Source organism: Saccostrea echinata, unplaced genomic scaffold, assembly GCF_033153115.1.
Source record: "Saccostrea echinata isolate AGI-Se365-2 ecotype Australia unplaced genomic scaffold, CSIRO_AGI_Sech_v1 ptg000072l, whole genome shotgun sequence".
Lineage (NCBI taxonomy): Eukaryota > Metazoa > Mollusca > Bivalvia > Ostreida > Ostreidae > Saccostrea > Saccostrea echinata.
The window spans coordinates 1861230-1877397 of record NW_026889821.1 but is presented as its reverse complement, the minus strand read 5'-3'; the positions used below and the strand labels follow the sequence as shown (position 1 = coordinate 1877397).

Here is a 16168-nt window from a genome sequence, read left to right as displayed (position 1 = left end):
CTATCTTGGCCAAGTCAAGATTTATAACATGGCCATGCTATCTTGGCCAAGTCAGGATTGATAACATGGCCATCCTATCTTGGCCGGTCATCATATAACATGGCCATCCTATCTTGGCCAAGTCAAGATTTAAAACATGGCCATGCTATCTTGACCAAGTCAGGATTGATAACATGACCATCCTATCCTGGCCAAGTCAAGATAACATGACCAACCTATCTTGGCCGGGTCATGATTTAATCTTGACCAAGTCAGGATTGATAACATGGTCATCCTATCTTGGCCAGGTCATGATTCAATGTTGACCAAGTCAGGATTGACAACATATGACCATCCTATCTTGGTCAGCCAGGATTGCATTGCGCCAGGATATATTACTTCCAAACGCAGCCAAGATTTCTTCAAGCGTCAATCCTGGCCAAGTCAGGATGTATTTCTTCAAACGCAGGCAAGATTTCTTCAAGCGTCAATCCTGGCCTAGTCAGGATAACATTGCGCCAGGATGTATGACTTCCAAACGCAGTCATGATTTATTCAAGCGTCAATCCTGGCCAAGTCAGGATGTATTTCTTCAAACGCAGTCAAGATTGCATTGCGCCAGGATATGTGACTTCCAAACGCAGTCAAGATCGCTTTTAAGCGCTTCCCTAACAGCGAGAAACCGGTCGCGAGAAACCGCTAGACGTTCGCCTCAGCTGAGAATTATTAATGTAAATACAGGTAATTTTCTCCTGAATTTTAGTTTGCTGTTCTAAAAATGTATTTTACGTAGTGTTTCTTTTCAATAATTTGTATGAACAGCAACAATGAAACGCATTTTGTAGTTTTTATCGAGGAAATTCGAATTTGTCTCTTCATTTTAAACGTTTGTATACCAAATTTTAAAAGAAGGCTATTTAAGAACAGGAAGGAATATGGTATTTTATAGGTCATTAAGAATCAATATGTTACACAATACATTCATAAAAATCGATTACTCCCTAATCAAGACCTACTGCATTATATTTTGCATTGAAATGCATCTGACACATATATTATATAAATGTTACTTTTAGTATCAAGGATTTGAATCACGTCAATAATCTGACAGGAGTTTTTGTTTTACGTGTTTGAGAAAGATACTACCTGACTACAACTGACACAAGCTTAGAAACCATGCAGTTACAGAATAGAATAAAATTTATTTCCAAATTAAGGCCTCATGGGGCATATCATATAACAACTAAGGAATTAATTTCATAGCTACCCAAGTTATACTGTATAACCTGGGTTGGGGCAGTTTATGCATTATAAACGGCAAAGCTGTTCATAAAAAAAGAGTAAACTGCTCCAACTCAGATTATACCAGTATAACTTGGGTAGCTATTAAATTCATCCCTTATGATTTCATTGTCCATTATGAAGTATCGAAACTAAGTTAAATTATCTTTCAAAAATGCTTTCAAATTGAGCAAATTGTAAATGTAACGTCAAGCGGATTGAGACGTTTTTGATGCGAGAAATGCAGGTTATACAATATAGACAATTTTTTATCCAATCAAATGACGTGTTACAACCAAATTTAAATTATTTATGAGTACATATCAATACACATAGAACACATAAGTACAATTTACATGTAACTAATTAGCTCATTGTTAAGTTTGTATAGTAATATAATGATATGATGACTATAGATACCATGTAACTCGGAGAAACAACTTGTTGTTGAAAAAAAAGTATTGTGTATAAGGTTATTAAACTAATCATATTATCATTTTTTATATATATGGACCGCTCTCTGGGAAAAGGGGTCTTAAGGACATTTTAATGGAAAATGAGTTTTTCCCTTGAAATTAATGGCACTGCCCTGATGAATAATATTTCAAAGTTTGGTCGTTTAAATCCTAATAGTAACCTAGTTACATCAGATTAAATGATGTCATTTATAAATGTTCCCAAACCCATGCAATGTTGTAACATCATTTTAAAGTTGCGTAAGATAATTTTGAAATTCTGTAAATTCAGGACTGCTTTTATGTAATATTGTTTAAAAAGTATATTATACATTAAAATTTATTCAACATGGTGAAGGTAACATTATGAGTAGAAAATAAGTTAAATCAGTGGTTTGTAGTTTAAGCACATAGATCCCTGGTTACTAAAAGATGGTAGGATGTGTAAGAGACAGAGTTTTGATATGTTGAAGGTGCGACCATTGGGGCGAGTGCATTGTTCACTTAATTTTAAGATCCACCTCTTGAAACTTCACGAGACATTTGGAAAGTCTAGCATGTGACGGCACATGACATCGTATGTTACTGCATTTCCATAAATGAAGTTTTAAAAGTGCAAAATTTTAACAAAGAACGTTTAATCTACTATCTGTAAGCAATGTCTATTACTGTATTGAATTAAGGTGAGTTTATTTTTTGTAATTTTTAGTTCTTGTTACTGTGAGAATGAAGTAAGCTGCGAGAACAAAAAGCATTTTATTGTTGGTTTAGAGTTACTGTGTCCAAAAATTCTATTGAATAAATGTGCAGTAGTCTGAATTGCCTACTCGCACAGGCGTTGTTAGAGCTTGCAGTGATGAGCAGTGCTTTGCGCTGCTCACTGCGCTCACTATTAGGCTAAATAAAATTGAAACTACAGTTCTGAGGCCCACGCAGATTCAATTTGAGGTAGGCACATTCCAAATTTTATCTTATTTTAAATAGTTGGTAATGCGGAGACCAATCTGGAATAAAAGTTCCTCCCTCATTTTCTCATAGTTTAGTACTCAAATAACACTTCAGGTAGCCATTTTCAAAGAGACTTGGCTACTTTGTTTAAAAATACATTTGAATTTAATGCCTACAATGTTCACACAATTTGATAAGGTATGGATAATGCACACCTATTGATCAGCCATGGAAAGTATATCTATGATCAAAAAATTTTTAATATTATTTTTTAGAAAATTAGGTTAAAAAAAATACCTCCATCGTCTACTTCATCGCCAATAAAATGTTAAAAAAGACTCCCTCCTGCATCTGTTTTAGAGAAAATGGGCCTGAGAACCAGAGAAATAAAGTTATATAGCCTAAATTATGCTCCATTTTGTTCCCAGATGTCCAGTTGATGAAATAGGATATAATGGCCTGTTTAGGATAAAGAAATCCCTGTACATCAACTTAATTTTTGAGATTTTATGAACATGCATCAGATTTACTCAACTGCATTTTCATAATTTTTCAGTGTGTCATCTAAGAATTGTCAATTCATCAACAGATTAGAAAGAAAATTGGTAATGGATGAAGGTAAAGCTTTAAATTTAATCCTCAGTCTTTTTGATATTCAAACCTAGTCAATAAATGTATATTGTTTTACTTTTAAAAATTTGTTCCTATACAAATCTATACGGAAAAAAATCTTAACATTTATGATGTTTTACTGAGGGGTCATAAAAAATTGATGTTTGACCCCTGAGTGAGATATTGGACCTGTCAATGAGATGTTGGACTGCAAAAATCACACAATGGGCGGGATAAGCTGAATCTCATTTGCATTTGTTGGTGTTGATAATGACAGAATTGACAGACTTTAACCTCAGTTTACATCACGGAATACGGCACAAAATATTGCACGTCAAAAAAAAAGGTGTAACAAAACAGTTATTGACTGTGTTCTTGGGCATAATAGGTTTTGTCAACCATCAAATAAATCTGTTTGGCTTCGGTGTAACAACCTCAGATAAACAGTTTGGTTCTTGTGTCCAATAAAACACATTTTGCCCTCGAATCCAGTCAAAAAATGTATAATGTTTATCCTGAAAGTTCATTATCCTATCTGTCTTTCTTGATTTTTCTCCTTCCCCTCCCACCCTTTTTTATACATAATTATGGTACAATGTACATAATATATATATATATATATATATATGTACCTCTGACTAATTTGTACAATGAAAGATATACATGTATATTATATATAATGTACCAGTATCTTGGTATGACTATGAGTGAATAAATTCAACTAGTATGTATACTTTATTGTAGATTTAAAGTCAATAATTAAACATTACCATAAACTTGGGTTACCACATAAAGAAATAGCTGTTTTATTGAATGCAAGACATAATAAACAATACAGGTAATTCTTTTGTTCTTGTATATTTGCATTTAATGTCTGTTTTGCAAATATTTGAAATTTCATTTTGATACCATGTGTGAACATGTTGAAAAGTCCTTGAAAGTTTAATGGGTTGTTTCCAATCATTGCCTTAAGTTTGCATTTGATAAAATGTAGAAGTTTGAAATACTTGAATGAAATTGAGAAAATTGGTTGAATTATAACTAATGAAACCATTTTGTACATTTAGAACTGACAATTTTTTTTTTTACAGCACAGAGTATCTGAAGAGAAAAGTTATTCCAAAGTTAAACTTGAACAACAGGAGAGGACCTGAGAAACTTACCAGCTTTGATGATATTCTACAAACTATACAGGTTATTGTGATATCTTGTGGTAATTACATGTATTTATAATGTTGAAAGGAAGGCAAAAAAAAAATGTATTGAATATTGCTGTCTGCTCTTTAAATATTAACTCTGCACTTAATATGTACATCATGCAAGGGTTTTATAGTTAAAATATAAACTATTCTGTGATAAAACTTGGAACAAATTGATTAAAAAATATTTTCAGTATAAGCCTATAATACTAATATGATATGCATTGGCTCAAAATGATATATTTTTCCCTACGTCAGTATGATATTGATGTAGTTGAAATGAACTAGATATTTGAATTGAATGTCCCCTGTTTGGATTATTTATTGAATATTACTCTTCATCATTTTTGAAATATTTCTGAGTTAGAACATGGACAACTTTGGCAGTTAAGTTCAATTAAGATAGTCCTGCCTGAGATTTAGTCTGAAAGTACACTTACGAAATTTAAGGTGAAAACAATGTAATAATGTATCATTATGAAACTGTTTTCAAATTTCTGTTTTAACAGTTTTATATGTATTTCAGCATGAAATGGATCTAAAACCAGACAGGAGCATATCTGACATGTCCTTTAGACTAAGAGTTATATATGGGCACATTGTTAGAAGGTATTACAGTATACATGTATATGTATATATTTATTTTCACAAATATACTGTATTTTCTAAATAGAAAACTTATTTGATACCCATTGGCCAGTATGATAGCTTGATTCTGAATTTTCTGAATGAAAATCACTTATATTCTGACATGAGAGTGTAGTCATATAAGTTAAGGATGCTAGTAGTTTTATATGCAGCTTCTATTTTGTCAGGGATAAATCAAATGGGTTTTTTGGGAAGGCTTACAATGCAGGTACATACGGTACAGTTGGGGAGGGGTTGTGGACCTTGCAGTTGTTTGTTGATGATACAAAATTTGTCAACAGTGAGAAAAAAATTATTGAGTACCTGTAGAAGTGAAATAGCAAATAAGGTTTTACCACATGTCCCCAACAGGTAATTAGAGCTGTGAAATGTGTAACTAGAACATATTTCTCATGCAGTGCCCTAGGAAAAATGGGAATTTGTAGTAATTACTGCATTTCCGTTAGACTTGGCATATATGAGTATTTTCATTTCTTAGTTAACTCTAAGAATATGTTGAATGGAAATTATTGTATGAAATGGAGATCCAATTCACGTTCCAAGGGGAGATAATAAAATTATATAGAAACTTTACCTTAGAAACAGAAATGCCATGATAAATCAATTGGAAGTTGTAATGTTATGTACAAATTTTTTTAAAAACAATTGTAAAATTATCCACTTGGAAATTTGGGGACTTTCAGAAAACTGGTAAGAGATATAATGAAGGCATTGGACCCCAAAGGAGTTTCGTCAAGGAAAGGCAATAAACTGAAAAGAAGACAGTACATCAGTAAAGGTTTTATTTTTATTATTTTATTTTTTTAATGAAATTCAGTGTCCATTTTGATATAAAACTTGAACTATTGTCTAAGGAGATATAATTTTCACAGGACTATATATCTGAATTATAAGTTGTACATGTAAATGGAATATACTTATATATAAATACAAATGTATATATATTCAGTATGAAATTTGACCAATATTCTTTAGTAATTTAGTTAAAATTAAGGTATGGAACTATCATTAATGATATTTATCCAGCATATGTGATTTTAATGGTAGTGATGATGCAATGATATGATACTTTTTTATATTTATAGGTCCAAATTGGATTTGGCATATAGGTATGTGAAATTAATATTTAAAATTATATGTGATAATTAATATACTTTGATGTGCTTGTTGGTGCAGTGTATAGTAGAATTTTAGGCATTTAAGATAGTTGAAGTAAACATTTTTGGTTATTGAAACTGCAATGATATCTTGGTAATTCCAGATAGATTGAGAAGACTAATTATCAAATAGTTTAAATGTTAACTAATTAAACAAGTCAATGCAATAGGCAATCCCTCTTAGATAAAGTTTTCTTCACAGAATAAGGTAAAGACTCCTACTGGGATTTAGATTCAAGGAGACTACTGAAAAGATGGAAAATGATTATTTATCAAATATTGCAAATTTCTATGCAAGCATCAATAAAAAGATTAAGCATGCAGTCTAACTATACTGACACCTATTATGTTCGATTTTAATATTTAGTGCATTAAGAACATCTTTTTTTTTTAAGACCAATATGACAAGTTAAGTCCATTTGGGATACAAATCAGTGGCTGCATAGATGGGTAAATTACATGTATATAATGTTTTTGTGTATTTGTTATGAGAACATATATATGTAAATGAAACGACTGATTCTAAAGTATCAACTTTTTACTGTGCATAATTAGATATATTTTCATTTATTCTCTCCATAGTTTTTCACGATACGTGCTTTGGTGTGAAGCAGGGATCAGTAACAAAAACCCCAAGAAAATAGCTTCATATTTCATGAACACATTAGAGCATGTAAATGGTAATGAATCAAATTCACATCTGTTTTCTTGTCAAGTTTTATGTAAAGAAAGACACAAGGAAAAGATTTTCTCTCAACCTACTCACATTTGTTAATGAATGTTGATCGTTAAAATTAATTTGTTCATTTACATTTGTTATTGCAGGATACCCACATATCATAAGGGGTGATGCAGGTTAGTATTAGATATTTAAAATCTTGTGTATAAATTCTAAACCATGCAGTCATAAACATTTTATTGTTAATACACACATCTAATACTGTATATTTAATACACTGTATTGGAAGCATACATACTATGTATGCTTTTGTATGACTAAAAATTGTTGCTGCTTTGAGAAAGAGATAAAAAAGAAAGCTGATTTTAGTCTGGCAAACATGTCTAAATGGATGTAATTGAAGAAACTTGATAGCATAATGATAAGCATTTTGTTGGATATCAGTGATGCTTTGAGAATAATCATTAACATTTTTTCAAAGAAAATGCATTTCTCTCACATTATTTCAAACTGCATCAAAATTTCCTGCAACCCCCAACTTCTCCCAGACTAGAATGAGAAACTATTTATGTTGTTTCCTTTGAAGATAGAAATTTGATGTAAAAGTGAAATTAAAAAGATTAAAAGTGGAATTAAAAAGAATTTATCATGATTTACAAATACTTTTCATATATGTTTCTGTGGATTGTTATGAGTCCAACAAGTAGTAGCTATAATTTTATATTGATATTCCTGATACTTGGTTTGTCTCTCGGTCTAAAAGGTCAACATTGGTCAAAACATTTGAATTATACAATACAATAGAAGACAATTGAAATGAATCCTCGTACAGAAATATTTTTCTGCAAACTTAAAATACATGGTATATTCTAAATAGGAACAGAGAATGGAACTGTAGCAGCCATGCAGAACTTCTTGAGAGAGGATGAAGAAGATTCTTTTAGCAAGAAATCCTTCATTTATGGCAAATCGACACATAATCAGGTTAAATTTCTGGCATTAAATATGTCTTACAGTACTGAAAACTGAATTTTCGAATGGAAACATTAATTTTGGTTTGAATAGAAACAAAGTTGTTGTTTTCATTTCTACAGATAATTTCTGCCTTTTAGGGCTGGGAAGAAACATTTTCTATATCAATACATATCACGATATTTGATCCTCGATGCATTATGTATCACAATATGTTGAATAGGTCGAATCTGCTTTTTGTATTGAAATGAAGGAACATTTCTTCCTTTAGAAAAAATTATTCAAATGAGCTGTACATCTGTTGTAAAACAAATTTATATCATAAGAATGGTGTTAGTTATTAATTTTCTTATGAGATATATATATTTATATAGCATACTGATTGTATATATTAAAGCCAAAATGTTATGTAAACAAAGAAAAAAAAAGATTTTTTGTTAATGATATTTCAAAATTTTAACATGTATCGATATGCATATCATCCACACTAGAATCAGTATTATCGATACATTGAAAAATTGTCCCAGCCATAATGGCTATAGTTAAGTAGTGATGCACCCAAGATAATTCTGCTTAAAAGACAAATTTCATATAGTAAGTGATCATATGTAAATAGTGACATATAAGTCATGTTATTGTAGAGAATAGAAAGATGGTGGGGAATTCTGAGAGGGAAGTGTACCGATAGATGGATTCATCACTTTAAGGTAATTTTTATGCCCCAATGAGCTGTCATACAAGGCATCAGTGTTTTACAAACAAATCTTGTTTTCAATACTTTTTGAGAGTGGCTTCACAATGGAATTTAACTTGCATTTGAGAAACTTTTAACCTTTGCAATGAACTGTCATACAAGGGCAACAGTGTTTAACAAGACATTTTGTTTTAAATATTTTCCGAGAGAGTAGTACATGTACTTGAAAAATCACCATACAATAATGTTACATATTGAAATGTAAAAGGTATGATCTTTTGACTGTATTAATTTTGAACGACAGTGGAATTTATGAAATTGATATACACAGACAGATTTTAAGACCTCTTTTTTTCCCATTAGTATGTTTCTTCATTTATTTCTGCCTTTCATATTTTTTGTCAGGAATTGGAAAAGGATGGTCATTTCACAATTGGGGATAAATTACATACGTACGTGTTCTTTTAGTTATATATTTTTATATATATTTTTATATATATATATATTTCAATAATTTTGTTGTTGTTGTCTTTTTTGGCTATATCAACAATCAATGATTGATTATATCTGTAATAAAAATGTGGTCATGACTCTCGCTATTTCATCTTTATAGTTGATAAATTTGAGCATTGTAACTTGTGTCATAATGTTCTATTTTGGAATTTAAATTGATAGTTTCAACTTAAAATAGAGCATTTGGGGACCCTAAAGTTAAGAGATTAACATTGCCGTGCTTATTTTCAGGGCCTTAGTTCAGTATTGTTACATGGAGATTATCAGGACAGAATTGGAGGAAGTTAAATTTGCATGGAATAACCATCGCATCAGGAACCAAAAGTTGGGAGATACTGTTCCTGGTATTCCAGAACTCCTTTACCATGTTCCAGAAATGTTAGGTTAGTTAATTTTGGTAATGTAATATGATTAAAACACAAGAATTAAAGTCTTTAAATTTTACAAAGACATTCATTTTAAAATCAAAAAGATCAGTGAATGACCAGGAATTAATAAATACAGCAATATTAGCCAAATGTTTGTCCCTGTTTATCTAATTGGAAAACAGTAAAGCTTTCCTAAATTGAACACAACTGATTCCTAAGAAATTGGTTAAATTAAACAGCGAAAAATTTTGTAAAAATTAAATTTACTGAAAAGGACTGAAAGTTTTACATCATAATAAATCAGATTTGGGAAAACACAACAGTTGGATCATAAAATTTTCACTGTCTCATTCATTCATTTTGATACAATGTAAAACATAATCCTTAGATTAAAAATGTACAGTGGACATTGATATCAGGATAAGTGATGGAAACTGTTAGCGTAAATGAATGTTAGAATATCTGACTCAGTGCCAGATAAGGCCTGAGGTCACAAATACTAGAATGATTCTTATTTAACTTTCGAGGCTAATGCTGCATTGCCAAGCTTTATCTAAATGTATTCTATAACGAAAAACGTTTTCATTATTCTGTTTTACTTCTTTCCAGGTATTCCAGAGTGTCAAAATTACATTCATCCTCTCGATGTGAATGAAGAAAAGTTTAAGTTTCTGAAGAGCCAGTGCTGTTTTAGAAATGATTTAGATAAAGACATTCAGGAACCGCTTGATGTCATCTGCAGTCATTACCGTCCTTCATCAGTATTTGAAGCGAAAGCAATGTATATTTCACTGAAAGAGATATTGGAGCAATATATATATGACTAAATGATCTTATTTTTGACTCATGGTATTCTGACAAGTTCAAGGTCACTGACAGAAAACAATTATAAAATCAATTTAATAAATCTTAAGTAGGCCAATATTGGAAGTTGAAAGCTTAAAAAAAGAAATTATTTAAATAATAAAAATAGTTTACCATTTAACAATACAGCTTAGTTTATTCACTCAGAACCATGTTGATGGTACATGAAGTACCAATATAATAGAAAGGGTCAAGTAAGAGGTGATGAAAGAAACTATATTTTGAATAGTCTGTGTTGAAAATGAACTTGATGATAGCCTCCATCTTTGAGATGATCTGACATGATATAAGTGATCACTGTAATATTGAGACTTATCCACTTGATCCTGAGTTGTTCCCCTTTTATTGTGTTTTTAAGTCTGGTTGTTGTGCTGATATAAAATTTTTGTTAAATGTGCATGAGTGCAGTCGTCAGTCAAGTTGTTATACATTTTGCTTGTTTATTTATTGATTGAAATGAATAAATGTATTAATTTTATAAACTTGTGTTTCATTACTAAAAGTCTTGTAGATTGAGTTCTGTTCAGGGCTGCATTTCAGAGTGGCTAACCTAGCTAAGAATTAAATAGGACAGGTTAGCCCAATTTTATGTTTGACAAGAGGTTATACTAGAATCATTACATGGATTTATTGGATTTTTGATAGATAATCAGCTGGTGACAGCGCTTCAGGGAAAAAGGACTTTTCCACTACAATATTTTTGAAAGAAGATAAACAAAATTTGATAGCCAGTAAGGAGGATTATAAATTAGAGAAATTATAGCTTTACTAGATTTATAAGATTTTAACAAATTACGACGTCGTATTAAAAAGTCCACATTTTTAACATTCCAAATGACAGTGATTCCTAAAATTTCAAAACGCTAACTAATTCTGTGGATTGTTCACCTTATTGATGATTAAAGCATCAGTTTGTTATGATGCTGTCTTATTTTTATGACACACCATGAAAATGGCTGTGGCATATAGTGTTTGATGACAGTTATTCCACTTCTTCATGATTCTTTATCTTGTCCTTTCATTGATCTTGATCACATTTTTCAAGAACTTATTTCCTTGAGATCTGAAGGATCCTTGAATTTCCTTGCCTATAACGATGTAATATGACATTTATGAAACCTTACATTGTATATATTGAAGAGAGATATTCAACTTCCTTAACATTTTTTCTTTCACCTTTCATTTGACCTTGACCTCACTTCTTATGTCCCCGTAATCAATGAATCGGGAGTTTATAATTTTTGCCCTGTCTGTCCATCTGTCTGTTTGTCCGCAAAAACTTTAAGCTTGCCCTTAAGTTTTGATTGGTTAGAGCAAAGGTTTCCTTATTTCACATGTGTATTGAGAGTTGGACTCATTTTGGAAAACAAAACTTTTACCGACATTGGCACTACCTTGTGAACAGTTAATACTAGGGTTTTCATATTTCACAGATATATTTCATGTGACAAGACCTTTTCCTGGATATTAGTAATCTTGACCTTTTGACCTTTGAGTTTTCAAAAACTTAATCCTTGGCCTTAACTTTTGAACGGATGGTGTTTGGGCTTTCATATTTTACAGGTATATTCACTGAGACAAGTCCCTTCTTTTGCATGGTAACAACATTTTTGATCCCTTGATGTTGATCTCAGAGATTGACTTGCATTAGACTTTGCCATTAGCTGCCATGCGGGGGCCTCAGTGTTTCACAAAAACACAAACTTCATATGCTGGTACATATTGATCTTGACATTTCCTTTGACCCCAACCTCAGTTTCCTTTAATATGTGTTAAGCTAAGATTTAAGGAATCTATTCAGGATATTTTTATCAAACCTTATATGCTGATACATATTGAAGAAAAGTTTTCAACTGCATGAAATTTGTTATCCCAACGTATCGAAGATTCGGGGGTATGTAGTTTTTGCCCTGTCCGTCCGTCTGTCTGTCTGTTTCTCTGTTTGTCTGCAAAAACTTTTAACATTGATCATAACTTTTGATTGTTTGGAGCTATGGCTTTCATATGTTACATGTGTATTCCTTGTGACAACACTTTTTTTGGGGTACCATCATATTTGACCTGAGAGTTTGACCCAGTTTTACAAAATTTTTCCCAACTTTAACCTTGGCCATAACTTTTGTACGGTTGGTGCTAGGGCTTTCATACTTCACATGTGTAATCCTTGTGACAAGACCTTCCTTTAGATACCAACAATTATAGCCCATTGACCTTGACTTGGAGTTTGACCTACTTTTGCAAAACCTTAACCTTGACCATTTCTTTTGATCAGTTGGTTCTAGGGCTTTCATACTTCACACATTCAATTTTTGTGACAAGACCTTACTTAGGATACCAACAACTTTGACCTTTGATCGGGACCTCGGAGTTTGGCCTATTTTTTAAAAACTTTAACTTTGATATCTTTTTTAAAGAAATCCCTTTTTTTGATTTGACAAAATAAAATCATTGTACACGTATACCAATTTAGATAATGTTAGTGTTTCTATTATTGTACATATACAGAAGATCTTAAGTTTTGTCTTCTCCAAACACTCAGTATTATTTCAAGTTTCTGTAATTTATTTGTCTAGGCAGTTCATATCATACCAATAACAGATATCCTTATCATGACCGGTATATACACCTAATGATTTATACTATAAATATATCTCTCATTTAAACAGATTTCAATAAAATTTCCCGTTAACAAACATTCTGATTTGTCCTTTTTGGGCGTGTAACTTTGCAAAACTCGGGTATTGTTTCTTAAGCTTGTTTTTGGGGGGGAATAAGTGTTTTTTCACCAAATTAATGCAATTATTGGAATGTATTTTTTTTTTTGGGGGGGGGGGGGGTTACAATATCACAGATAAACCGATTATTTTATCATTATTTTTTTTTTTTTAGCTAAACTGCTAGTATTTCGAGTACGAAAATAAATAAAAGTCCATATTTCACATGAATTTGACATGCAACCATTATTTTTAGATTTCGAAATTGGTGAAATATATTACGGTTTCACCATTTTGATACAATTATCACCCAAGTAAAATTTTTTCTGTAGTTTTGTACATGAAATTATTCAACAGAATCAAAAGCTTTCTCAAAATCGAGAAAGATTTAAATACCATTAACATCAGTATTTTTAAATTTTCAAATATGTCCAGTATAATTTAGCGCTGTCCCTTTGTATCTTCCTTTCATATACGTACATGTACTTTGTTCACTACTAATTACATGTATTCTATTTATTTAATAATTTTTTTTTACAAAGGATTTTGCTTCCCACAATTTTCTTATTTAATAAAAAGTTGTGGGAAGTCACGATTGGCTAGAACATGAGGAAGTAGTGTCTAATCAACGTTTGCAAGACTAACTGATATACATATACATATATATATATACATGTATATCTGTTTCTTTTCCCCCTTTTTATACACAGCATTTCTTTGCGAAAATGGCAACATATCAATATCTTTCAGTAGAGAAGAAAAGAAACTGCTCTTTATATTATGCCAGAAAACCTTATAGAATTATGATATTAAGCCATCCTGTCCAGGGGATTTATTAATTATTGTTTTCTTTTTTGAACAGCTTCTTCACAGTTTAATGTTGTAGGCAACATGACCAATAATTCGTAACCTTTCCGTTATTCACATTATTTTGTAAAAATAGTTTTTCTATGTCATTATCAGAAATCTTCTTACTGATGTATAATGGACTATAAAAATTAACAAAGAAACATTTCATAATTTTATCAATGTTACTGAAAACTATGGAATTCCATTTACGACAGCCAACTGCTTACTGCCAACTTGCAGCTGCTTACTGCCAACTGCTTAATGCCAGCTGCCACTGTTCATGTATGATATTGCCTGTTTTGTTATCTTTTTATATCTTAAGTATGCATACTGAAATAAATCATATTGTCCTTTACAAAAATTGTGATATTTCTATGCAAAATTTGTCATATACAAATTTTGCATAGAAATATCAAAATTTTTGTAAAGGACACTATGATAGCAGGAATATTACAATGATAACAAAAATTGTCGGATTCAGAAATTTTTATACGGTGAAGGCGAGGAAGGAATAAATAGATAGAAGGATTATTTCTTCTTAAAATGCGAAACATTTAATTTCCACATTTCCTTGCAGGCAAATAATTCAAAAGCTTTTTTGACGGGGGAGAGATTCAAGGCTTATATAACGTCAGAAAATTGGGGGGGCTTTAAGTAGGATCCTGAGTAACATTTATTGATATAAGCATCTATACCAGAAATACTAATGAAAAAACATAACACAATGCATTAATTTTACTCAATGTAAAAACAGTAGACCTCAGGCAAGGAATCAATTCCTGCTTGGGGTTGGGGGGGGGGGGGGCACAACCCAACAGAAATCCCTAGACAATAAAAAAGGTCACAGGCGCCATTAATAAGGGAACACTACTGTATATTATATGTTGGCAATTTACATGGGGACGCCAACAACAACCACCACCAATGTTTTGACAAATCTAACATTATCCATTAAAATGATTTAAATAAGAGACGTATAAAAGAAAAAAATCACAATTACAGATACCTTTCGTAGGGTAGAAAGACCCACTAAAAGATATTACTAGATATTTTACCCTAGGCAAAAGTTATGTTATTATAATTTTCAGTAATATTTCTAGTATAAATACGCATACCAACGAATGTTATCAAAACCCGATAAAGGTATGTTCTTTTGTCGTATGTGAACCCCCCCCCCCCCTTCAAAAACAGCTATTGAATTATTTGCCAGCAAGGACATGTGGGAATAAATGTTTTATTTTTAAGAGGACATGCTTATTCTTTCGATTTACTCTACCCTCCCCGTCAAAGTTCCTAAATCAGTAATTGTTTTAGTATTGTAAGAACTACATGCGCTAAGGCTAATTCCCGTTTACATTTCATCCATTTGATTCAATATCAATGGGAATTTGGCCAGTAAAACTTGTTTGAATGCAAAGAATAATATTAAACCAGTGTAAAAGAGTTAATTGCTCTTATTGACAATTCCTTTCGGGGGGGGGGGGGGGGGTTAGAAAATTTTATCAAATAAAATCGGGCTTCAGAACATTACCAGACTTTCAAATTCTCATGGAAAGGGATCCGCCCCCCCCCTTTTCTAGATCCGCACAAGACCAAATCACTGTTTTTGATTTGTTCCCCAGAATTATTTATTATTTTTCTTCCTTGGTAGATCCTAAGCATCTCAGTAGCAGATTAAAAGGTCAAACAACAATGTACTCTTTACATCCACATGGTCTGCTTCCCACAGACTAAATTTTGAAAAACTTTTGTTGTAAATATATATAGCTGCAATTAACTTTTCACTGTTAATTTTTCCAGCAATTATTAGACTTTTTTGCTAGTAACTCACCAACTCCTATTACATGTAATCAAACTGAAGGCTGGCAAGTCATATGGTACATATATGTTTTGAATAGTGTGTCATCTTCACAGTAAAGATGCATATACAGACCAGTAACTGCATTCCCTCGCACATGTTTTGTGGGGGGACAAACATGAAACTAACTTATTTTTTTTTTCACAGTATACTAATATTATTCGAAAACATAATTGTAGCAGTTGGATTGATAAGAGGGTAAAAGATTTAAACTAAATGGTGGAAGAAAGGACAACTCTGAATTTACAGATATCATAATTTATTTTATCATATTTTCCAATGAAGCACTTAAAAACACAAGAAGCAAGACCCATTTTTATTTTATAAAGATAACACTTACACAACGAAAATGAGTACTCTTCACACAAAATGCTACTT

At 31.6% G+C, this 16168-nt stretch overlaps 1 protein-coding gene across 1 annotated transcript; it reads left to right on the top strand.

Moving 5' to 3' along the window:
* The first annotated feature begins 470 nt into the window (after window positions 1–470).
* On the top strand, window positions 471–10851 carry LOC133176218 (uncharacterized). Its single transcript, XM_061311373.1, has 15 exons — window positions 471–720; window positions 3220–3281; window positions 4020–4113; window positions 4367–4469; window positions 5001–5083; window positions 5806–5900; window positions 6208–6231; window positions 6675–6729; window positions 6862–6959; window positions 7105–7134; window positions 7836–7942; window positions 8572–8637; window positions 9030–9076; window positions 9369–9520; window positions 10115–10851. The coding sequence occupies exons 2-15, from the start codon at window positions 3272–3274 to the stop codon at window positions 10330–10332; spliced, it is 1182 nt and encodes a 393-aa protein (XP_061167357.1). The 5' UTR covers window positions 471–720; window positions 3220–3271; the 3' UTR covers window positions 10333–10851.
* The last annotated feature ends 5317 nt before the right edge of the window (window positions 10852–16168 follow it).

Excerpts from the sequence above, each read along its gene's own strand:
- LOC133176218 (XM_061311373.1), top strand. Across the intron at positions 6,232-6,674 it reads AAATTGGATTTGGCATATAG|ACCAATATGACAAGTTAAGT; the intron begins GTATGTGAAATT and ends TTTTTTTTTAAG. Across the intron at positions 6,960-7,104 it reads CACATTAGAGCATGTAAATG|GATACCCACATATCATAAGG; the intron begins GTAATGAATCAA and ends TTGTTATTGCAG.